Source organism: Rhinatrema bivittatum, chromosome 1 (assembly GCF_901001135.1).
Source record: "Rhinatrema bivittatum chromosome 1, aRhiBiv1.1, whole genome shotgun sequence".
NCBI lineage: Eukaryota > Metazoa > Chordata > Amphibia > Gymnophiona > Rhinatrematidae > Rhinatrema > Rhinatrema bivittatum.
This window is the reverse complement of record NC_042615.1, coordinates 758669288-758692314: the sequence shown is the minus strand read 5'-3', so window position 1 is coordinate 758692314 and position 23027 is coordinate 758669288. Positions and strand designations below refer to the sequence as shown.

General features: G+C 45.4%; 1 protein-coding gene across 5 annotated transcripts in view; it reads right to left on the bottom strand.

The window, feature by feature from the left end:
* Positions 1–23027, bottom strand: part of ADAMTS12 (ADAM metallopeptidase with thrombospondin type 1 motif 12) — a 1111988-nt gene that overhangs the window by 478480 nt on the left and 610481 nt on the right. For all 5 annotated transcript variants that reach the window (XM_029579144.1, XM_029579126.1, XM_029579135.1 and 2 more), the window contains exon 12: positions 4777–4922. In XM_029579144.1, coding sequence (XP_029435004.1) covers positions 4777–4922 — 146 coding nt within the window. The remainder of the gene's footprint in view (positions 1–4776; positions 4923–23027) is intronic.

Below are 23027 nucleotides of genomic sequence, written 5' to 3'. Positions count from 1 at the left end.
ACATGTGCATGCTGCCGCGCGCATGTTATAAATTCCAGGGTCGGCACGAGCAAATGGGTACACACATGTGCACCTTGCGCATGCTGAGCCTGAGGGGAGCCCCGATGGCTTTCCCCGTTCCCTCCAAGGCCGCACACAGGAGACCTCGGGACCGCCCCCGGACCCTCCCCCGGACCCATCCCCGGACCGCTGCCATGCCCTCGGACCCGCTCCCTTCCCGCCCCTTTTTCGAAGCCCCGGGGCATACACACATCCTGGGGCCTATGCAAAATACTCGGCACACGCAGGGGCAGATTTTCTCAGGTTATGCGCATATGTTACACGCGTAGTCTTTGAAAATCTGCCCCATTCTGCGTTTGTGCAGATCCATACCGGTTTCAGCAGACAGTAGCACTATATATGGTGCAAAAAGAATTGCTTGGTATTAGAAGTTTTGTCAGTCTTAATAAATTGTGACTTTATTTATTTATTTATTTATTTATTTAAAGTCTTATGTAATCTTGAAAGCTAATGGCTGAGGAATTTGGTTTGTCCAATGTGCACCTTGCTTTCTGTTATACTGTAGTTTGAACTGCTCAGATGACTTCGTAAAGCCAGATTACTGTGTATTTTAAAAGAATATTATTGTAAACAACATTAATCACAATTAAAAGCTGTGATTTTGGAGCAACATCTGTTTTAAACAAATAGCCCCGTTTTTATATTTTAATGCGGCTCTGCGACAATAGGAACTTGGCTTTTAATGTTACTGCAGGTACATTATCCCCAGAGTGGTGTCATCACAGTCCCACATGTGGAGCTGAATTCTTGCAGTGGCATCAGAACTTAGGTGCCCACTATCACAATGCTGCTGGAACCAATTACAAGCACTACATTATAGAGAACAGAAAAAAGGGGTACTGGTTTGTAAAATATGCTCCATTTCCAAAATCAAAACCCCTTACAGTAAAATTCATGGTGGAAGTCTTTAAGGCAGCAGAAAAAAATTATAAACCTGAAACTTTACAAAAGTGTCTAAGTGCTTGAAGTAGAAGACTCCTGAAAAAATAGAAAGCAATAACTTGTCCATTTCACAGAAGAGTTTGGTAAACATGATCTAAAATTTCTCTCTATTACTCCCATCCCCCCACCCATCTGGAAATCTGGAGAAATCACAGATAATTTCCCTAGGGACTTAGTGATGATTTTGTAGTATTGCATGCTGAACACTCACAGGCTAATTTTAAAAGGAACGCGCATATCGGAGTGTGAGCAAAGATACGCTGGAATTCGAAATCGTTCACGTACTTGTGCACATGGAGGTACATTTTAAAAGCCATGCGTGCATTTGCCGGCACGTGCCAGTGGCCGCGGCATTTTATAACATAAGCACATATATGCATGCATATGTTATAAAATAGCCTGGGCATGCGTACATGTGCGCCCCAGTTTATATGGGGAGGATTTCAATAGATACCGCACCAATGCTAAAGCCCACTTTCCCAGTTCGTTCCCTGTTCCCCGAGTTAACCAATTGGTCTTCCTAACCCCCCTCATTAGTTTGCCTAACTTTGACACCGTTAGCCCAGACCCCCTAAACCTTGCTAACTAGCCTCTGTTTTTTTAATTTTATTACTTACACGCTGTCCATAGCAGAAGTAAAGATACGTGGTGGGGACCCCGGCGCGCGCTTGTGCGTGAAAATAAGTATGCGCTGGATTCATGCTACAGACCTGGCCTGCCCATGTCCCACCCATGCCCCAACCTTTTTTGCCAAAAATATTTTTGTGCGCATAACAGGAGATACGGGCATTGCCGTGTTCCTTTTAAAATCCGCGCAGTGGGGCGGATTTTCAGAGCCCTGCTCGCCTAAATCCGCCCGGTTTTGGGCGGATTTAGGCGAGCAGGGCCCTGTGCGCCGGTGAGCCTATTTTACATAGGCCTACCGGCGCGCGCAGAGCCCCGGGACTCGCGTAAGTCCCGGGGTTCTCCGAGGGGGGCGTGTCGGGGGCATGTCGGCGGGCGGGCCCGGTCGTCGCGGCGTTTAGGGGGCGTGTCGGCAGCATTTTGGGGGCGGGTACGGGGGCGTGGCTACGGCCCGGGGCGGTATGGGGGCGTGGCCGCGCCCTCCGTACCCGCCCCCAGGTCGCGTCCCGGCGCGCAACAGGCCCGCTGGCGCGCGGGGATTTACTTCTCCCTCCGGGAGGCGTAAATCCCCGGAGAAAGGTAAGGGGGGGGGGTGTAGACAGGGCCGGGCGGGTGGGTTAGGTAGAGGAAGGGAGGGGACGGTGAGGGGAGGGCGTTAGAGGATTCCCTCCAAGGCCGCTCCGATTTTGGAGCGGCCTTGGAGGGAATGGGGGTAGGCCGTGCGGCTCGGCGCGCGCCGGCTATACAGAATTCATAGCCTTGCGCGTGCCGATGCAGGATTTTAGTGGATACGCACGGCTCCGCGCGTATCTACTAAAATCCAGCGTACTTTTGCTTGCGCCTGATGCGCCAGCAAAAGTACGCCTATTCGCGTTTTTTGAAAATCTACCCCAGTGCGCGCAGGTCCGAGACATGTGCATATCTCCTGGTTTTGGCGCATGAAGTCTTTTAAAATTGACGAGATATGTTTTAAAATACTAATCGCATAAGTAGGTTCCTAATTTAAAGAGGTTACTCAAGCACAGCTAGCACACGGGTCTTCCATAGGACTCTGTCGGCTTTTATGCGCATATCTTGGCAGATTTTAAAACATGCTCAGGCAAGCAACAACCCAGATTTTCCAATTGGTCCACCAGTTGATATCGAGGTCTTCCAGACCTCTCTGGTCCTTTATCCTGCATGGCCCCCCATTTGACCCAGACCCCTCACCCTGTCCTGCAAGCCCTACAACTTAAGATCTACAGACTTGGTCCTCATCTGGAGCAGCAATAAAGTTTTGCAGATAACGAACTGATGTGCGCCGTGGTCTCCAGTTTTAAAATACAGAGTTACATGCGTAACTCTTGGTCCCATGTTCTGCCCATGCCCCGCACTATTTCTGTCCTCTTATTTTTGACACGGGCATCAGTCTATATGCTCATTCTTCTCAGCGGTTTAAAATCTGTGTTGCTGCGTGCATCCCACATGTGTGAATTTTTGCATGAGCAATGCTTTTAAAATCTACATCTTTGCCCATGCACAATACACAGATTTGTTTTTTCTAGTGAAAACCAGCTGAAAATGAATCCAATGGAATCAATAGCTAATAACATTCAACCAATAAAAACTGCATGGGAGCTTTATTTAAAAAATAAAATGATCCAAATATTTTTATTATTAGAGAAGGCTACTTCTGGGGCCAGCTCAGCATCTCAGAGGGAGTACAGTGCACTGCCATGAGAAGGCACATAAGTTTGATTATCAGGTCAGATCTTCTCTTCCTCAAGCCGCCTGGGGAGGGAAGTCCCAGACATTGCTCAATGTGACGCCGAATAGCAAGATTTATGCCTATGATTGCAGTGTACCCTAGTACATGGCACCCGGTTGAGGATTGTGCCTGCACTGATGGTTAAGTGAGCTGAGAAAGTAATATGCTGTAAAATAGGAGAGAAAAAAAAGCTTAAGTAGCCGAGAATGAATTCTCATGGCACCGTAGCCAAATAAAGGCTGGTTCTGAGTGAGCTGCCAGGCCCCCTAAAGATAAATAAACAGGCAACCTATAACATTTTTTAAATTTCTGGTTGAAACTTGTCGCTAAAAAATACTTTGAAGAAAAGGATAGACCTTTACATATTAACACCATAATCATTACACTTTCTAGACCAGCATGATCTTCAATGTGTTGTATATGCTGTTTCAAACCCCAGGATAGTATGGTTTCTATTTAGTAGATGTGTCATTGACACAATTAGTATTCTTGGATTCAAAGACAGTTATGAATAAAGACAATGATTAGGTTAACAGTGTTAGCATTGGTCTACACTTTCATCTATGAATATTCAATCATGGACGACAATTTTCAAAGCCATTTAACAAGGTAAGTAGCAATTTACCTGAGCAAACTGGCATATCTGAAAATTGCCCTTCTTCGAGCAGTTAAAAAGTATGCAGGAGGTTCACAGCACACACATTTCAAGCTGTGTAAAAGGAGTGCTCCTTTGGGTGTATTTGGGATGAGGGAGAAAAAGCACCCACACACTTGGCACTTTCAAAATATACCTGCTGATTTACCCCCCTTCAGCCACCCACCCAAATAGCAGGTGCAAAGTGCACATCCTTAATGGTACTCAGTTTTTGTTTGCTCCCCTGGGTGCCTGCCCATTCATTCCATGATGGGGTGGGGCTTCCCGGGCTGGGGTCCAATCTGCAAACCATGTGGAAACCATAAGGAAAGAATTGCTCCAGTGCATGAACAAGCCTAGCAGACAGCAGTCCTGGGACTCAGATGAGGAACAGCTTGCAGTGCAAGAGACAGGAGTCTGAGCGTCATGAACCCCACTGTACCGCTCTGTGCAGCCCCAGGGCCCCCCTTTTCAAACTACAACTGCATGGTGTATTTTGTGACCCCCACGAATACAACAAATATGGCATATATGTTGCGGATTGCCAATACTTTGCAAACGAATGCACACCCCCTAGTAACTGTTGTGGTAGGAAGACATAAAAATCCCTCTATAGAAAGTAGGATGATAGCCAGTTGTGAAAACAAAGACAAACAAATGTTCATTTTTATGGAAGTTGCCACAAAACATCTTGAAAATTGTATAGAAGAAATGAAAATTAAAAAAAAAACTGATTCAAATCAGCATTTATGAGATCACATGTGCTTACTCTGGGTTATTGCACTGCCTTTCGGCGCTCTGCACTCCTGCTCCACAGGTCCGTGTGCAATGTGTCCAGGCAGTCCATTCACCCCATCCGCCACTGATAGATTCTGGATGCTTTCCAATGGTGATGCACTCACCAGAAAAACACCACTGCAGAACAATGAGGGAAAAGAATTAGTTAAAGAGACCTGATTGATATCTGACTGAATAAACAAGAATGGCCTAGTGATTAAAGCACTGCCCAATGGCAGGCTTGCCTGTGCCACTAACATTCTGTGTGGCTCTGGCCAAAGCATTCTCACTGACAAAGCTGACACGTTTTTGGTTGTATTTCTCTGTCCAATGTAGCTTACGATAGCCACACTAACTGTAAACATGTTTATGAGAACAGAGACTAGCAGGTTATAAAAAGAAGCCTAAAGCAAGGTCCTCTAATTAGATAAGAATGTATGTTCCTCCTTATCAGTAACAAGATGTATTATGCTGACTTTTAGAGCTAACTGAAATCAAGATCTGAGTCGTGTTTGCACAATCGGACTTATGATATACTGCCTCCTTTGTGTAGAAAGGGTATTTAAGTCTTGCTGAATATAATAAGTTTCAGAGTGCCCAGTGGCCTTATCTTTGTAATATTATTTGAAGAATATTACTTGTAGCATAAAGACAGAAACGTACTGAAATGGAGTCCTATCCTCTGTTTTTGGAAGTTAGCCAAGAGGGAATAAACCAGCTCCCACAATTTGGTGCAGAAACCCTAGGCTTATGATGCACTTAAAGTCAATCTATTTTTAATATTTTTGAATGACCCCCTTATCGTGCTCCCATGGAACTGGTAATGATTTTCCCTCAGCAGTAAAATGTGGCCTCAGGAAAAAGAAATGGGGACAGTAGAAGGCAGTTGCTCTGTCGCATGTCTTATTGCTGTCTTCTTTTTCTTTCCATGCTTGTCCTGTTTTTTCAACTAGAGACATTTCTTTTGTGAGATTTTAACTGTGCTAAACTTGACTTTCTTGCAATTAGATGCCTCTCTTCTCGTTTGGTCCCTTCTTTGATTTTTCTAGACTAGGCTTTTCAGTCTTGTTGACTTTTACTCCTCTGACTACACACTCCTTTGTTTGTTTGGTCTCTTTCTGTGCGCTGGTGCAAAGGTGGGGGAGGGGGGCTTCTTTTAGTGAAATTGTCTTTGATTTTCTCTTTTAGAGTTTTCTTTACCCTCACTGGTGTGTGAAAGGCTTAAATTGGTGCACCTGTTGTTCACTGGTGTGTGGAAAATTTGATTGCCATTGTCGAACTAGCTGAATAAAGCTGGGGGAGTTTTGGGGGAAGAGAAGACTTAGACGAACAACTTAACTGGCTAACTCTGATATTAGGAGTTTGCCAGAAAAGTTTTCTGCCTAAACGTAGATGTTCCAAAGAGCAGGTGTAAAGTTATCCAGGAATGTGTTTACAGATTGCTTTAGAATTAACCAGCTGTATCCAACTATATATAGCCAGTTAAGTGGCCCATCTAGGAAAAAAAATAGCTTGTGTGTCTACTGGCCCTTACAAGTCCTGCTCCTCCCTCACACTTGAAATCCAAGTGCTTGACACTGCAAAACCCTCTCCAATTTAATGTAAAATATAAAATGGGTCCAGGGCCCTCCAACCTTCCACCCACCCACCCAAACACATACCCTCCTCACCCTCCAGGTACCTCAAGAACAGGTCTAGAAGACAGCACCCAATTGTGATATTGCTTACCATGACTTGGGTCTAGTGCATCTGGGGTTGGTAAGAACCCATGTTGGAAATGTATACTTCTAGGGTGGCTCCTTATAAATGCCATGCCAAAAGCCTACACTTCCAACATAAGTTCTTAGTAACTTCAGATGCATGAGTAGCAGTAGGCCAGTACTGTGATCTGGATGAAGAATGAAGAATCTTGAAGTTTCTGGAGAACTGTGAGATTATGTGTTTGGGAGGTCATGGAGTCAATAATTATTTTTACAATTTGCCAGGAGGAGAGGAGATCCCGGGCAAAAGTGGATCATATTTTACTTTAAAATGGAGGGGGTTTGGTGATGCTGTAGGCTTGACCCAGTAGGGCTGTGCCCTTGGATGGTATTCTTTTGAATACAGCCAGTTAAGTCTACAGCTATCCAACTACCTATATATGGAAAAATTTAGCCAGTGATATTGAAAATCTTACTAGTTAGGTTTAAAGTTACCTGGGTAAAGTTAGCAGGATAACTTTAATCAGGGCTATTCAATAGGACATTTAATCAGGGATATTCAGTAGGACATTTATCAGGATGAGTTTGTTTGATGAATTTGGAATTATGTAAGTTGTTTAAGGGTATGTATAAGTGTAATGATGGTGTGTATGGTGGCATGGTATGTGTAGCTCAATGTGCAACTCAATTGTCTTAAATGTATTAGAATGTATTAAATACTTTTATGATATATCATGATGATACTAAATGCATAGCACCCCAATTTCTCCATTTTCCACAAATGCTTATATTAAACTGATTATGTAGGTACAATTCAAAACTCCAAAAACTGCATATGATAAATGATTCTTAATGTCACTCTTTCCTATTGCAACTCCCTATATTAAATATTGATACATGTGTACTTTGTATTTTATATTTCGATACCCAAAGCACAGAAATGTTTAAAAAGTCTCTATAAGTATTCCTTTACTCCAAACATATCTTAGTACAGTTATTTTAATCTTTTTATTATTTTATGCCTTGGCTGCCAATGGATAATCAGTCTCTGCCATAAGTCTACTTCAAAATTGCTTCAAATTATTTCTGTAGTGATGACTTCCCTACTGCCTGATATAAATTCTGGATGCCCCAAATCTTCCTGAAGAAAAAAAACTCAGCATGTTACAAATAGGCCTAAGTTAGATATAAGGATTATCTTATACTTAGATGCCTTCCTTTTATGATGGGAAAGAGTCCTAGCCTACGTTTGGTTGTGAAAGTTAGGCATGCATGTATCAACCTATGACACAGGTAGACAGCCACTGGTTTTGGAGCTATATGCTATCTACTAAATACAATGAATGGGGGATTGTAGGGGTGCTCGGTATAGATTTTATGAAAAATGCACCTAAAAGGTATGTCTTTGTATGGTGAAGAGGCGGAAATACAAGGCAGCTAAGTCATTTATTACCAAGTATGTATTGTATTACATTCTTTCCCTAGAATTGAAAAGAAAAAAAATCAAAGACAGCTTGAGATGTTTGTGAAGCCAGACTAAAAGATGATTATAGCAAGGAAATTAGACTTATTGAGGTAACCAAGGTCAGTTTAATGGTTGTGATTATTTCATTGGATATGGTTAAATCTAGTGGAGGGGTCATAGCTAGTGAAGATAAGTTAAAATTTGCCTCTCAACCTGATTTTAAAAGGAGACTTTAACAGGAAGTTTAAACTACTAGGAGTGGTCCAACGTAAGCTATGTATAGTCATTTCTTCAAGTTTTAAGCTAACATGTACAGAAAGCACAAAATGGGGGGAATGAAGAAGTTGATTGGTTATGGTTGTACCCCTCTGTCGAATCTGGCTTATGCATATCAATCTAACGTTATACACTACCACACTAACTATAAATATATTTATGAGAACAGAAACTAGCAGGCTATAAAAAGCATAAGTCAAGGTCACCTAATTAGACAAGAATGTAAGTTCCTCCTTATTAGTACTGTATTGGCTCGTAGAGATAACTGAGATCAAAGTCATGACATACTGCCTCCTTTCTGTAGAAAAGATATTTACGACTTGCTGAATGTAATAGATTTCAGAATGCCCAATGAGAGCTTGGTCAGTGTAGCCTTCTCCTTGTAATATTACTTGAAAAATATTACTTGTACAACAAAGATAGAAATATTGTATTGAAATGGAATCATATCCTTTTGTTTTGTTTAGAAATGAGCCAAGAGGGAATAAACACAGCTCCTACATCTCTCTCTGTGCACATAAGATCCAATGAAAATGATGCATTTGACTTAATGTGGCTCTCTGGAGGGAGTACACTAGTAACTCCCTCAAACCACCTTAAGGGACCAGCCACTGCTAACTGACTCAATCGTCTTTAAGGATAAGCCCTGCAGGGGATTCTGTGTGAAGGGAGGCTCCCTGTACCATACTATAAGGAGTTAGGGCCCAGAAGGGTTAGGGAGGCTTGGGGGAGCAGGCAGGAAGTCACTCTATGAGAAAACCTGTTATGTGTAATGTCTCTGTGCTACCTGAACTTTAAGGTGAGCTACATTACTTGTTTTGCTTTGCTCTTCATTTTTCACTGTAAATAAATTGCACAAAAAGAAGTAGCCAGAATCAGCCTCTTTATTCCTTCTGGCTGTTTCCAAGCTGCTATAGCCCAAGTTACCACATGTGGTGGGACCAGTGGGATCTCTTGCTAAGTGGGAAGCAGCAGAGATTTAAAAAAAAAACAAAACAAAACAAAAAAAAAAAAACCCTGCAAAGTTTTTTTTTCTCTTTTTCCTGGGGCCTCCCAGTACCACTTATCCAGCTGAAGCTACAAAAGGCTAAGGTGGTAGCCTGCTTGTGCAGTCAGGTTTCATGTAGTGCTTTAGGACTGGACAGGCCAGCAGGTTGTTTTTGTTTTGTTTTTTTTCCTCTCTCCTTTCCCTGGAGAGGTACCAAGTTTGGAGGCAGCTCGGAAAGCAGGGAAAAAGAGCAAGTGATACAAATCCTTGCTACAGGGCAGCAGCAATTGCAATAGACCCTGCAAACTTAAATTGATCAGCAGCAGGTGCTGTGAGAACAACTTATACTCACGTAGCACAGGTCGTGCAGACCGCTGTGACCAGGCCACTCTTCTTGTCACCAGTTGTACTTAAGATAGCCCCAGGAGAAGATCCCCTACAAACTTTGAATGAACCACTCGATTGGCATGCTGGTCAGAAGATGGTTGGATGGCCTGTTTTGGAAATACTGGGAATATTCAAGAGGCCTTCAAAACTGCCAATCTGGAAGGGAGGGCTACATATCTAAAAGTCAAAGGTGCCATTGTAGAGATAGTGGGACTCACCCCAAAAGTCTGCTGACAGTGTGTAAGGAGGGCACCCCTTTTTGGTGTCAGGGGCTAGCCCATCGGCCACTTCGTAAGCCCTTTCAGACTGGGTGTAGGTGATATGGACCCTGTGAGAAAAGGTAGCCAGAGTGCCACAAAGGAAAGCCCAGATGTCTAACTTGTCCAAAGGCAGAGTCCAGGTCCAAGCCCTGAGTGGAAAGCAAACGAGTCCGAGAGAAGACCCAGGGTCAGGGCAGGCAGCAGGCAAGCAAAATCTAACAAAGACCATGGTTGAGGTAGGCAGCTGGCAGGCAGAATCTAGAATGGTCCAAGATCAAGATATTCAGCAGACAGGCAGAATCAGTGTTCAGAACCAGGCACACCATGAGCGAGGCAGGGACCAAGAACAGGCCAAGGAACCTATTGCCGAGGCAAGGAGTCCAGGTCCAGGCAGGATAAATAGTTCTGAGCATATGACATCATCATCAGGGCGATCACCGACTCTTCCGCCAGAGTGCGCAGAATTGTGTGCACCGATAAGCATGCACATCCTATACATCTCTTCACTGGGTCCTAGCAACACATGTGTCAGAGCGTGCAGTGGTGTCTCCCTGCTGCGCAGATAGCATCTGAAACTGAAGAATCTGGAAAGGCAGGTGGATTCTAACACAGTGATTTAGACAATGAGTTATTCAACTAAAGGAAAACCTGTGAAAACTTTTCCAGTGACTTAAGGATGTAGCATGGAAGTGGCTGCACCTGGAAGGGAAGACCAGGGGGTAGCTAATGCGGTTTGCTGGAACAATTCATAGAGGGTCTGGAATACCTTATGCGGTAGTGACTGCACAGACACCAGAACCTTAAGCCAGAAACAGCGTTGGAAATAACGGAGGTTTATTACCAAGCTCAGTCCATCCCTGAATCACCATGGCTCAGGGGAAACCATATGATCCAGGTAGAGGATGCCGGAGTCCTAAGGACAGGAGACCCTGACAGCTGGAGGAGCCAGACAGGCTAGACTTTTAACCAACTGCAAAACCCCACAGGATTACTATGTTTCAGCTGTGGAGAGAGAGGTTATTTCTGCACGGGACTGTTCCCTGAGGGGTAGATTTTTTTAAAAAGCGCGATCATGTACTTTTGTTTGCGCAGCAGGCGCAAACAAAAGTACGCAGGATTTTATAAGATACGCGCATAGCTGCGCGTATCCTCTAAAATCCTGGATCGGCGTGCGCAAGGCTGCCGATTTTGGGCAGCCTGCGCGCGCCGAGCAGCGCAGCCTGCCTCCGTTCCCTCCGAGGCCGCTCCGAAATCGGAGCGGCTTCGGAGGGAACTTTCTTTCACCCTCTCCTCACCTTCCCCTACCTAACCCACCCCCCGGCCCTATCTAAACCCCCCCCCCCTTACCTTTGTCCCTAGATTTACGCCTGCGAGAAGCAGACGTAAATCTACGCACGCCAGCGGACTGCTGGCGTGCCGTCTTCTGACCCGGGGGCTGGTCTGGAGGCCTGGACCACGCCCCCGGGCCGGCACCGCGTCCCGCCCCCAAAACGCCGCGTCATCTGGTCCCGCCCCCGACACCCCCCAACACGCCCCCTTCAAAAAACCCTGGGACCTACGCACGTCCCGGGGCTCTGCGCGCGCCGGCGGCCTATGCAAAATAGGCGCGCCGGCGCGCAAGGCCCTGCTCGCTTAAATCCGGGTGGATTTACGCGAGCAGGGCTTTTAAAATCCACCCGTCAGGGAAGAGGAACCGATGAACATTAATGCCATGGCACCACACATTTGTAATTTCATGGATCTCCCCAGCTGGAGCATCTCTACTTTTGTGGTGGCATTTGAGATAGATGGCATTCCAACCCAGGCATTAGTGGTCTCTGGGAGTCCACTCATTTGAAAAGATTTAGTGAAGCGGGTCCAGATTGACTTCAACAAAGTCATGACCCTGGCATGCATCCATGGAGACCAATGGCAGTATGCAACAAGCCAGATGCAACTGAAGACCCCCGGTCAGCCAAGACAGAATGGAGGTGGGAGTTCTTCCTTGGCTACCCAACCCTATGGTAATAGGACAGGTCTGTCCAAACTTTGAGGACTTGTGGAACTAGTTTACGATGGATTCATACAGTAATAACATTGAAGAATTGGTGTTTCAAGTTTTCAATACATGAACATTTCATAGTCGATTTTAAAACAAAAGTTTACATAAAGGGCATATGATCTAAGCATTTTCTCCATGGACACAGAATGGGAAAAACCTTTCTATGCATAGGCTCCAAAGTGGCAAAATTAACCTGTACAGCAAGAAAGCACTGAGAGATTGTGCTTCATAAGCCCCAATGTGGGGTGTACACTGGGTGAAGAAGCTAGAAGGGTATTGTGCCCTGAATTTGGAGTCCCCAGCCAGAATTTTGCTTAGAGAAAATCCAAAACAAGTGACCTCTCTTTTAGATTGTTCAAAAAAATCTAGGAGTCTTATATTAAAATCATCAGTTCAGTATGCTGCAGCAGTCAAAAAAGGAAAAAGATTGTTAGGAATTATTAAGAAGGGAATGGTGAATAAAATGGAGAATGTCATAATGCCTCTGTATTGCTCTATGGTGACACCGTACCTTGAATATTTATTTATTTAGGTTCTTTTAATATACCGATGCTCAAGACAGGTGTTATCATACCGGTTTACAAAAAACAAAGGGAAACCAGTAAACATAGGAAGCGAAAAAGTTACATTAAAACAGGGAGATCAAACATGGCTTTTGAAGAATAAGAAAGATTAACAATTTCTATTCTAAATGTATAGAAGAGACTATCGGCAGGGAGCAGTTGCTTTGCTGATGAACTTAAATACATATATACATTGCAATGTTAATATACAATATCTATTAATATATTATATATACATATATATATATATATATATATATATGAAGCAGTTGCTTTGCTGATGAACTTAAATACATATATACATTGCAATGTTAATATACAATATATATTAATATATTATATATTATATATATATATATATATAGTATGCAATTCTGGTTGCTGCATCTCATAAAAAGAAATAGTTGCATTAGAGAAGGTACAGAGAAGGGCAACCAAAATGATAAAGGGGATGGAACAGCTTCCCTATGATGAAAGGCTAAAGAAGTTAGGGCTGTTCAGCTTGGAGAAGAGACAGTTGAGGGGGATATGACAGAAGTCTTTAAAATAATGAAAGGACTTGAATGGGTAAATGTGAACTGGTTATTTACTCTTTCAGATAATACAAGGATTTTGAAGTTTGCAAGTAGGACAATTAAAACAAATCAGAGAAAATAATTTTTCATTCAATGCACAAGTAAGCTCTAGAATTCATTGCCAGAGGATGTGGTTAAGGAAGTTAATGTAGATGGGTTTAAAAAAGGTTTGGAAAAGTTCCTGGAGGAAAAGTCCATATAATGTTATTAATCAAATTGACTTAGGAAATAGCCACTGCTTATTACCAGCTTTAGTAGCATGGTATCTATTTAATGTTTGGGTACTTGCCAGGTACTTGTAACCTGGATTGGCTACTGTTGGAAACAGGATGCTGGGCTTGATGGACCCTTGGTCTGACCCAGTATGGTAAATTCTTATGCTCTTAGGAATGCCTCAGAGCAGCCCTATAATTAGCTGAATAAACGTATCCAGATAAAGATAGTTAGGTGTATTTAGTAGTATATGTGTGTTGTTGAATACACATTATAAGCTAGCAGGATAAGTTTATACTCCTTACAGCAGATTATGGACCTGAAAGAGTGTATTAGGATCCTTTCCTAACCTTCTCCAGCTCTATGGTTGAGGTAAAGAAAGGAATATTTAAACTGGACACTGATGTGGCCTTTAAGATTCAACACAGAGGGCCAGATTTTAAAAACAGCGTGAGGGTGTAGATTTGTTTGCACAACCCGGCATGAACAAATCTACACCCGATTTTATAAGATGTGCGCTGAGCCGCGCGTATGTTATAAAATCTGGGGTTGGCACGCGCAAGGGGGTGCACACTTGTGCACCTTGCGCTTGCCGAGCCCTAGGGGAGCCCCGATGGCTTTCTCCATTCCCTCCGAGGACACTCCGAAATCAGAGCGGCCTCGGAGGGAACTTCCTTCCGCGCCCCCCCCTCCCCACCTTCCCCTCCCCTTCCCCTATCTAAGCCGCTCTCCCAGCCCTAACTAAAACTCCCTCCTGACCTCTATCTTGAAAGTTACTCCTGCCCAGAGGCAGGCGTAACTTGCGTGCGCCGACTGGCTGCCGGCGCGCCATCCCTCGGCACGGCGGCTGTGCCAGAGGCTTTGGTCCCGCCCCCGGCACACCCCTTTTTGCAAGCCCCGGGACATACACTCGTCCCAGGGCTTGCGTGCGCTGCCGAAGCTATGCAAAATAGGCTCGGCGCGCACAGGGGCAGATTTTCTCGGGTCACGCGCGTAGCCTCAATCTGTTTTGATATATAGGAAAATTCCACCATCCTTAATTGGATGTCACATTTGGAAATTTCATGGCCATTCTGGAAGCACTGGTGATGATTCATAATGAACCACTTGTAGAAACATGCGGAATACTTTGAATGCTATTGATATGTCTCATGATCTCATCAGATGAAAAATAATTTTAATTTATTTTTCCTTTTTTTGTAACTGGATATCTTTTTCAAAAGTTGGGAGAGCTGCTGGCGGCAGATTACAATGGCAATACAATTAAAAGTAGATTAGAATAGAATTATATTTTAATTACAGGGGTTATGACATTAATGGATGAATTTTCAAAAATTTATCTTCAAAGGTTGAATGTGTAAAATCGGCATATATGCCTGTAACCAGCCTCTCTGCACAATAGGTGAATTTTCAGAAGGTTACGAATAAATACATACTTTTCCTGCCATGCAGAAAAATATGTGCATACAAAGAGGCTATTTCAAGGGTGTTCTAGAGTCGGGTATGGAAATGCATATACATTTTATATTTTATAAATGGAATAGGTCATCATACATGTGCATGTTTTTACACCTGCTAATCAAGTCGTGGAAATTAATTCTGACTTCTTTTTTGTCTGAGGTTTTTGGGTGCAGGATCTGGAGCAAGTAGTAGAGGATGTGGATGAACTGGTGGAAGTTTGTCAACTGGTGTAAGTTTCAGTGAACTGGTGCTTGGAAACATGCACACAATTATTTTCATATGCGAGATATGCACATACATCAGCCAGCTTTAGAAAATGCCTGCCTCTGTGCATAATCTAAGAAAGAACACCTTAAAGGACCGGCCACAGTTATCTGGCGTGGTCCTCCTTAAGACCCAAGCCAGCAAGGGATTCTGGGTCAGGGAGGTTCCCATCAACCGGGGATAAGACAGCAGGGCCCAAAGGGGTTAGGAGGGCCCCTGGTAAAAGAAGAAGCCTTGAGAAAGAGAATTGCATTGAACTGTAAGTTGTATTTTCACAATTTTTTGTTGAACTGCATAGAAAAGCAAAATTGCTTTTGCTATTATTTCCTACAATAAAGAGATTTGTAAAAGATTTTGCCAGTGTCCAGCCTGAAGTCTGTTTTCTGGCTACTCTCTGACCGCTTGGTACCACACACATTAAATTATTTAACTCCTAAAACACATGCATGTACTTTATAAAATAGGTGTATAAACAAGGCAGATCCCTGCATTACAAAATATGTTTGTACTGAAACATATGGGCATGCTTTCAGGATGGTAATATGTGGTATTTCATAAACTGTGCAGCTCCCACTGCACAGTTCACAAAATACAGGCTAAATTTTAGGTACTCCTACTTATGCATGTGTGTGCTGAGTTATGCAGATTATTGAAAATGATCAATTTTGAGGGTAATTTTCAAACAGTTAGGACAGCAGTAATGTCTCCATGTACATTGTACACACGGATTTTACCAAGTATTTTTAAAGCGAACTTTTGTCAAGTAGGTGGATTAAAAGCTCTTTTTGCCTAGAAAGTAAGGGATAGGATTTTAACTTTGATGCAGAGAGAGAGAGACTGAGAGCTAGTGTTGCGAGTTTAGGAGGGATGGAGGCTGTTACCACTTTCTATAGCCAATAATTATTCTGGCAGTTACATTTTGGAGTGTCTGTAGGCTGATGATTGTCTTTTCAGGTAGTCCCATGTACAAGGTGTTGCAGGCGTCTGAATGAGTAAGTACTGTAGAGTGCATAACTGTTTTCAAGTCAGATAGTTGTAGAACGAGGTGCAGTTGCTTCACCAAACTGAAGAACCAAAAGACTTTTTAAATTACTGCTCCTACTTGGCTCTGCAGGGTTAGTGCAGATTAGTGCAGAATCAAGTATGATTCCCAGGATTATTACCCATATTGCGGTTGCAGGATGATGTCGTTCAGAATTAGTAGAGGGGGAGGAGATAGGATTACCTGGTCATGGAGAGTGGCTAAACCACACAATAAAAGAACAATGACTTCCATAAACTAGAAAAAAAACAAATGGCAGGTAAATATTTAAAGAAGTGTGCGGGCAGCCATAAAAAATTGCTTAATTTTATAACGTGTGTGCAAGTACACGCCTATCATTTTAACTATCCCTACTGCACATATGTGTGGAGCCTTTATACACATACTCACAAGTGACCATGGAGAGAGTGAGAGAGAGAGAGAGCACACCTCTGTAAGAAAGACAATCTGACACTATGGGCAGGATTTTAAAAGGGTTACGCACGCTGGACCTATTTTGAAAAAGGCCCGGCAACGCGTGTAAATCCCCGAGTCACGTGTAAGTCCTGGGGCTTGCAAAAAGGGGCGGGGCCAGAGGCCTCTGACAGAGCGGCCATTGCTGCTGTGTCGGAGGATCGCATGCTGGCAGGCTGCCAATGCATGCAACTTGCACCTGCCCAGAGGCAGGCACCAAAGGTAGGATAAACATTTTTGGGGGGTTAGAGTAGGGCTGGGAGGGAAAGGTTAGGGGAAGGGGTGGGAAAGTTAGGTTAGGGGGAAGGGAATGGAGGAAGGCAGCACGGCTCGGCGAGCGCAAGGTGCACAACTGTGAACCCCGTTGCGCGCGCCGACCCTGGATTTTCTAACATGCACGGGTCTGCGTGCACATGTTATAAAATTGGGCGTACATGTGCACGTGTCGGGTAGCGCGCGTACATGTGCGCCACGCGTTCTTCTTTTAAAATCTACCCCTGTATCTCCCACTGCAAGAGGGGCACTTTCAAATCAGGGTGGATTTTGGGTGGGGGCAGTGTTACAAGGAACTACAGACCCTTGCACCCTAAGCAGACCAATGTAACACCGGCCCCCCAAAACCCACCCTGAGTTGTAAGTGCCCCTCTTACAGTGGAAGATGTATAGAGGGTCAGATTATCTCCCCCCCCCCCCCCCATGTGTGTTCAGGATCCTGTGGCCCAAAATCTCCAGATTTGCACCTCATTAGGATATAAAGTTGCACAGGTAACATGGCATGTTCACGGTTTATGTGTGTAAGTCTTGGCCCCACCCCTGAATACCCATGCCCCACCCATTTTCTGCCTCGTTATTCTTGACACCCACACAGGATTCTTAAAATTTATGTTGCTTATACATGACCCACATACGCATGTATGGGGCCGTTTTTGTGCAAGCAGCACTTTTAAAATCTACTTGAATGGTTCCAAAAAGAATAAGGTATATTGCAATGGATGTGGAGTACCTGGTTTGACGACAAGAAAAAAAAACAGAACAAAAAACAAAAAAATGCCTATATTATTTGTATTCTATATCGTAGGACTACCTGGAGCTGTACTTAGGCTGCACAGAAAAATAAATTATCGTTATCACCCAACTCGTAACTTACGTTCTGGAAGGTCAGCTGGGCCCCGTGCACAGCTGGCCAGGATAATGTAGGCTCAGGCGCGCGTCGGGAGCAGGGTAAAGCGGGGGGGGGGGGGGGGGGGGGGGAGCACATAAGGGAGGCAGTTAGGTCAGGCAGGGGTCAGGGGAAGTAGCAGAGGGCGTGGAGTAAGGAGGAGGGGTAGGCAAGGCACGGCTGCGGTGTTGGCAGGCTGTAATTGGTGGGAAGCCCAGAGGGGGATCTTGAGGGGGCGGAGTCTCGGGGCAGGGCGGCGTTGGTTTCACTTCGCCGCGACTGCCCTGAGAGCCGGTCGACTGTTTTCCCTCCCACCCACCCTTTTCTAATTTGTTTGGTTTGTACTTGTTGTTTCCTTGTTTGTCGCAGTTGGCGGATGGCCCGAGCCGGTACAGCTTGTATAGCATAATGAGTAAGATGGAATTATGTGGTAATTAATGAACGGTGGACAACTGGGATAGTTGTCGGATGTGGATTCCTTGCTCGTCAGTGGCGGGAGTCCCCTGGTCTGGCTCCTTGCTCGTCAGTGGCGGGAGTCCCCTGGCCTGGCCCCTTGCTCGTCAGCGGCGGGGGCCGCCGGGTTGGCTCCTTGCTGGCAGATGGCGGGGGCCGGAACCCGGGAAGGGTCGAGGAACGAGCCGTATGGCTGGCGGGGGATCGTCCTGCTAGAGGAGTGGCGGACGATGGTCGGAGATGTTGTTAAAATGTTATGTTAATTCAATGGCTCGGACCTCCAAGTTATTAAAGCTGCGGCCCAGTTAACCCAAAGTTTGTTGTCAGTTGCATTTATTCAAGGTGTGAACGGGGGTGGATGCGAACGAGCGATGTCCTGGATGCCTGCATTATCAGGATGATGACCTATTATTTGTACCATCCTTGAAAGAAAACCAGCTTGTAAGAATATGATCACGTGCCTTCTATAATTGGTCCCATAATCTGGAACTCATTGCCTCTTTTATTGAAATCTACTCTTCATATAAAACTGTTTTGCAAGCAACTGAAGGGTCATATATTTATGGAAGTATTTGGCAATTTGATGTCTTAAATAATTTTCCCTTAAAGTAATTGTTAATTATTTTTTTATTTTTATTGTTTTATATGTTGCATTTTAATGTCTACTTTTGTTATATTTATTGCTTGTTTTACTGTACACTGCCTAGGAAAATTTGTTTCATTAAGTGGTATAGAAACATTTTAAAAATAAAAATAAATACATTAAAACAATAAATAGTAAGGTTCATATGTACTAAGCATGCTCCCAATAGATACAAATGTAATGAACCCTGAGGTCGTGTTACCACTGAGCCCTGGGTATTTGAATAGGTTAGCTAATGCAGTGCAGGCTGGTGTTGTAAGCTGTTGTAGATCTGTTGCTGGTTACTCCTGTGAAGGAGGAGTTAGCAAACTGTAATGGAACTGCTCCTGAGGAAGGAGAAGTTAACAATCTGATATGCTCAGCTCCTGCAGAGGGAGTAGATAACAATCTGTAGATGTTAGACTGCGGAGCTAGCAATCTATATGAATCTGTTGCTGAAGACTCCTGATGGAGAGAGAGTAGCAATCTGTTATCAGCGGAATGCTTGGAGAGGGCACTCAGCTGTAGAGGAATGTAGATAGGTGGATCCCTGGGCCGATGGCAGATGACTGCCATCGGCGCAGGGGCCACCGGCTAGGCTTGGGTATAGAGACAGAGGCAGATAATTCTTTTATTAGACTGGTTAGTGGAACCACCAGAGGTGGCAGTAGTGAGCTGATATGCCCAGCAGGGCTGAAGTCCCTCAGGTACTGGAACAACGATCCCAGAGTTGCTGAGCTGTAGAGAAACTATAGATAGTGAGTAGACAGGGTATGCAGAATACATAGCCAGAACTGGATAACAACTTACATAAGGTCTCAATGAAGCTCAGTAGCTGGAAAGGGTTAGGCCCTCGAGGAGCGAGTACCTGGTTCCAGGGAAAGCTCTGAGAGAGTGATAGTAACTCACAAATGTCTGTATCTGCAATAGCTACCAGGCATTAAATAATCTTCAGAGTGTTCAGGAACATGGGCCCTCGAGGAGCGAGTACCGGTTCCTATCGGCAATCTGAAATAAAGAAAAGAGAATGAGGCCCCCGAGGAGCAGATACCCCTGGTAAGTCTGAAGAGGCAGAGTAGCTTGGATGAATCCCCGCATAGAAGCGAAGAGTTTCTCCGTTCCTTGCTAACTAAATTCGTTAGCAAATACTGAGACCTTTTATATTGGAAGTGGATGACGTCATCTCGGGGGACGCCCCCGAGGTTTGCGCCCTTGCTGGTACATCAATGGGAAAGCCCTATGTCATCAGGCAACATGGCGGATCCGCAGCATTGTGCCAGTCCGGGGATGCCGGAGGGAGAAGGCAAGAAGACGCCGCGGCATCAAACCATCTATCAGACCCGGAGGGAGTCGCCACAGAGGTAAAGAGGGTGGAGTGAGGGCGTCGAGCAGCGACGGACGCAACAGCTGGTGAATGAGGGGAAGAGCCATTCTGCACAGCCCTCCCTTTGAGGGTGCTGGAGTGGCCATCCCCTCTGAGATGATTTTTAAGCAGTTCTCTCCTGAGAGGTCTGGGGGCAGTGTGAGTCGTTTTGGATGTTGGAGATGTGTGGAGGTTTTCTGAGTTAATTTCTGGGCCTGCTCTGTAGGACTCCAGCAAACCCTGCTGGAAGTCTGTAAGCTGGGTCAGTGATCTACCCTGCCTATCCACTCTCTGCCGAGTAAGGGTTTGTTTCCTGGGACATTTTGGGCTTTTGAAAGACTTTGATGGGTAGGAAGTCTGGAGGAAACCCTATGAACCCCTTGGCTCAGGGCACGGGGAACACTGTGTTTTGGGCTGCCCAGATTAGGGAAGACCTGCCCCTCTACAACGAGGACAGAGGAAGGAGGTGACCCAATGCTAGCACCTTCCTGTGATTTAACTCAGTTAGGAAAAGAAGATTTTTTTTTAAGAAGACCTGAGAGGAAGTATTTGCTAGGGATGTGCAGCCAAAATGTTTTCGTTGCATTCGTGATACGTATTCGTGGGGGGTCAATTCCGTTTCATGGGGAAGTATGGAGAATTCAATAAGTTGTCGATCTGTCAATACGTTACTACGGCGAGTTAAATTCCTGTCCCAGCTAAAATTAAAATTAACTACAACCCCCCACCCTCCTGACCCCCCAAGACTTACCAAAACTCCCTGCTGGTCCAGCGGCGAGTCCAGAAGCCACCCCTGCATTCTCACACCCACGTTTGCCGGTTTCATCATGACGCCGATAGCCTGTGTCACAGGGGCTACCGGTGCCATTGGTCAGTCCCTGTCACATGGTCACCGGCACCATCTTGTACTCCTACCATGTGACAGGGGCTGACCAATGGCACCGGTAGCCCCTGTGACATAGTATGGGCAAAGGCTATCGGCACCATTTTGAGTCCTGGCATCGGACGGCAGGTCGCTCCGGGACCCCCGTTGGACCCACAGGGATTTTTGGCCAGCTTGGGGGGGCCTCCTGACCCCCACAAGACTTGCCAAAAGTCCAGCGGGGGTCCGGGAGCGACCTCGTGCATGCCGGCCATTTTGAGACTCAAAATCGCCGTCCGATGCCAATACTCAAAATGGCGCCGATCGCCTTTGCCCTCACTATGTGTGACATAGTGAGGGCAAAGGCGATTGGCGCCATTTTGAGATGCAAAGGCAAATGGCAAAGGCGATTCCGTCTCAAAATGGCGCCGATCGCCTTTGCCCTCACTATGTGTGACATAGTGAGGGCAAAGGTGATCGGCGCCATTTTGAGTATTGGCATCGGACGGCCGGCGTGCATGAGGTTGCTCCTGGACCCCTGCTGGACTTTTGGCAAGTCTTGTGTGGGTCAGGAGGCCCCCCAAGCTGGCCAAAAGTCCCTGTGCGTCCAACGGGGGTCCCGGAACGACCTGCCGTCCGATGCCAGCCTTTGCCCATACTATGTCACAGGGGCTACCGGTGCCATTGGTCAGCCTCTGTCACATGGTAGGAGCACAAGATGGTGCTGGTGACCATGTGACAGGGACTGACCAATGGCACCAGTAGCCCCTGTGACATAGGCTATCAGCGTCATGATGAAACCGGCAAACCTGGGTGTGAGAATGCAGGGATGGCTTCTGGACTCGCCGCTGGACCACCAGGGAGTTTTGGTAAGTCTTGGGGGGGTCAGGAGGGTGGGGGAGGGTTTAAATTTTTATTTAGGAGGCCGAATAAAACAGAAATCTGTTTAATACGTGGGGAGTCGCAATGCATTTCGCCTCCCCACGTATTTAATAGATAGGACAAAATAAGTTGCGGATTACAAATACGTGGAAAACGGATGCACACCTCTAGTATTTGCTATCCCTCTTCCTGTCCAACAGAAGGAACAATTAGAGCTGCTATTCCAGCTTGCATCCCTCCCATCAGGAATTCGTATAAAGATTAAAGAGAGTATTGGAAGATCTACTATCTGTAAGAGACATTTGAGATCACTGAGGACTAGGGATGTGAATCGTTTTTCTGATGGATGAAAATATCGTATGATATTTTCCAATCTGTCAAGTATCGGGGGGGGGGGGGGGTACCCGAAAGCAATAGGAAAACCCCACAAATTTTTTTTTGTGCGGTTTTCTTATCATTTTGAGGGGGGGGGGAGAAAGGGCACATAGGAAAAAAAAACCGCAAACCCACCCGACCCTTTAAATCTAATTATTTAGAATCCCCCAACCCCCAAAACCTTTCCTAAAGTACCTGGTGGACCAGCAGGGGTCCCGGAAGCGATCTCCCGCTCTTGGGCAGTCGGCTGCCACTAATCAAAATGGCGCCAATGGCCCTTTGCCCTTACTATGTGACAGGGGCTATCGGTGCCATTGGCTGGTCCCTGTCACATGGTAGGAGCAAAGGACGGCCAGTGCCATCCGGTCCCCTGTCACATGGTAAGGGCAAAGGGCCATCGGCGTCATTTTGATTAGTGGCAGCCGACGGCCAGAGAGCGGGAGATCGCTGGACCACCAGGTACTTTAGGAAAGTTTTGGGGGGGGGGGGGGGGGATTCTACATAATTAGATTTAAAGGGTCGGGGTGGGTTTTTTTTTTCTATGTGCCCTTTCTCCCCACCCAATAATGATAAGAAAACCACACGAAAGTTTCGTGGGGTTTTCCTATCGCTTTCGGGTACCCCCGATGGCGCGGGCCATCCATTGCTCCTACCATGTGATAGGGGCTGGCCAATGGCACTGATAGCCCCGTCACATGGTAAAGGCAAAGGGCCTTTGGCGCCATTTTGATTAGTGGCAGCCGATGGCCCGAGAGCAGGAGATTGCTCCCGGGACCCCCGCTGGACCACCATGTACTTTAGGAAAGTTTGGGGTGGGGCATTCTAAATAATTATATTTA